The 357-nt window shown below is 45.9% G+C and overlaps 1 protein-coding gene across 1 annotated transcript in view; it reads left to right on the forward strand.

Annotated features, from left to right (window-relative positions):
* Positions 1-357, forward strand: part of MXRA8 (matrix-remodelling associated 8) — a 20,796-nt gene that overhangs the window by 19,265 nt on the left and 1,174 nt on the right. The window contains exon 9 of the mRNA XM_009325165.1: positions 153-230. Coding sequence (XP_009323440.1) covers positions 153-230 — 78 coding nt within the window. The remainder of the gene's footprint in view (positions 1-152; positions 231-357) is intronic.

Below are 357 nucleotides of genomic sequence, written 5' to 3' on the forward strand. Positions count from 1 at the left end.
TGAGTAACTCCATGAGTTACTCCTAGAGATCTGGAGATGCCACGCCTAGAGTGCTTCAAGGAAGGACTGAACACATGTGCGCCCTGCCTGTAAAGCTTTGGGTTTTTTTAATGTTCTAATGGCTGTCTGAATTGTACTCCTCCCTTACACAGATTACAAAAACAACATCCTGAAGGAGAAGGCTGAGCAAGCCAGAAGCTTCCCAGCAAAGAACATTGATTTAGACAAAGGTAATAATGACCTGCCTCACCCTAATTGGTGGCTGTGTGAACCTTCTGGTGGGTTGAAGGAGGGAGGAGGGAAGAACAGTTTAGCAGTGAGCTGACCAAGCCACAGCTGAATGAGGAATGATAAACA

The sequence above is a fragment of the Pygoscelis adeliae genome, unplaced genomic scaffold (genome assembly GCF_000699105.1).
Source record: "Pygoscelis adeliae isolate BGI_AS28 unplaced genomic scaffold, ASM69910v1 Scaffold36, whole genome shotgun sequence".
In the NCBI taxonomy this organism is placed as follows: Eukaryota; Metazoa; Chordata; class Aves; order Sphenisciformes; family Spheniscidae; genus Pygoscelis; species Pygoscelis adeliae.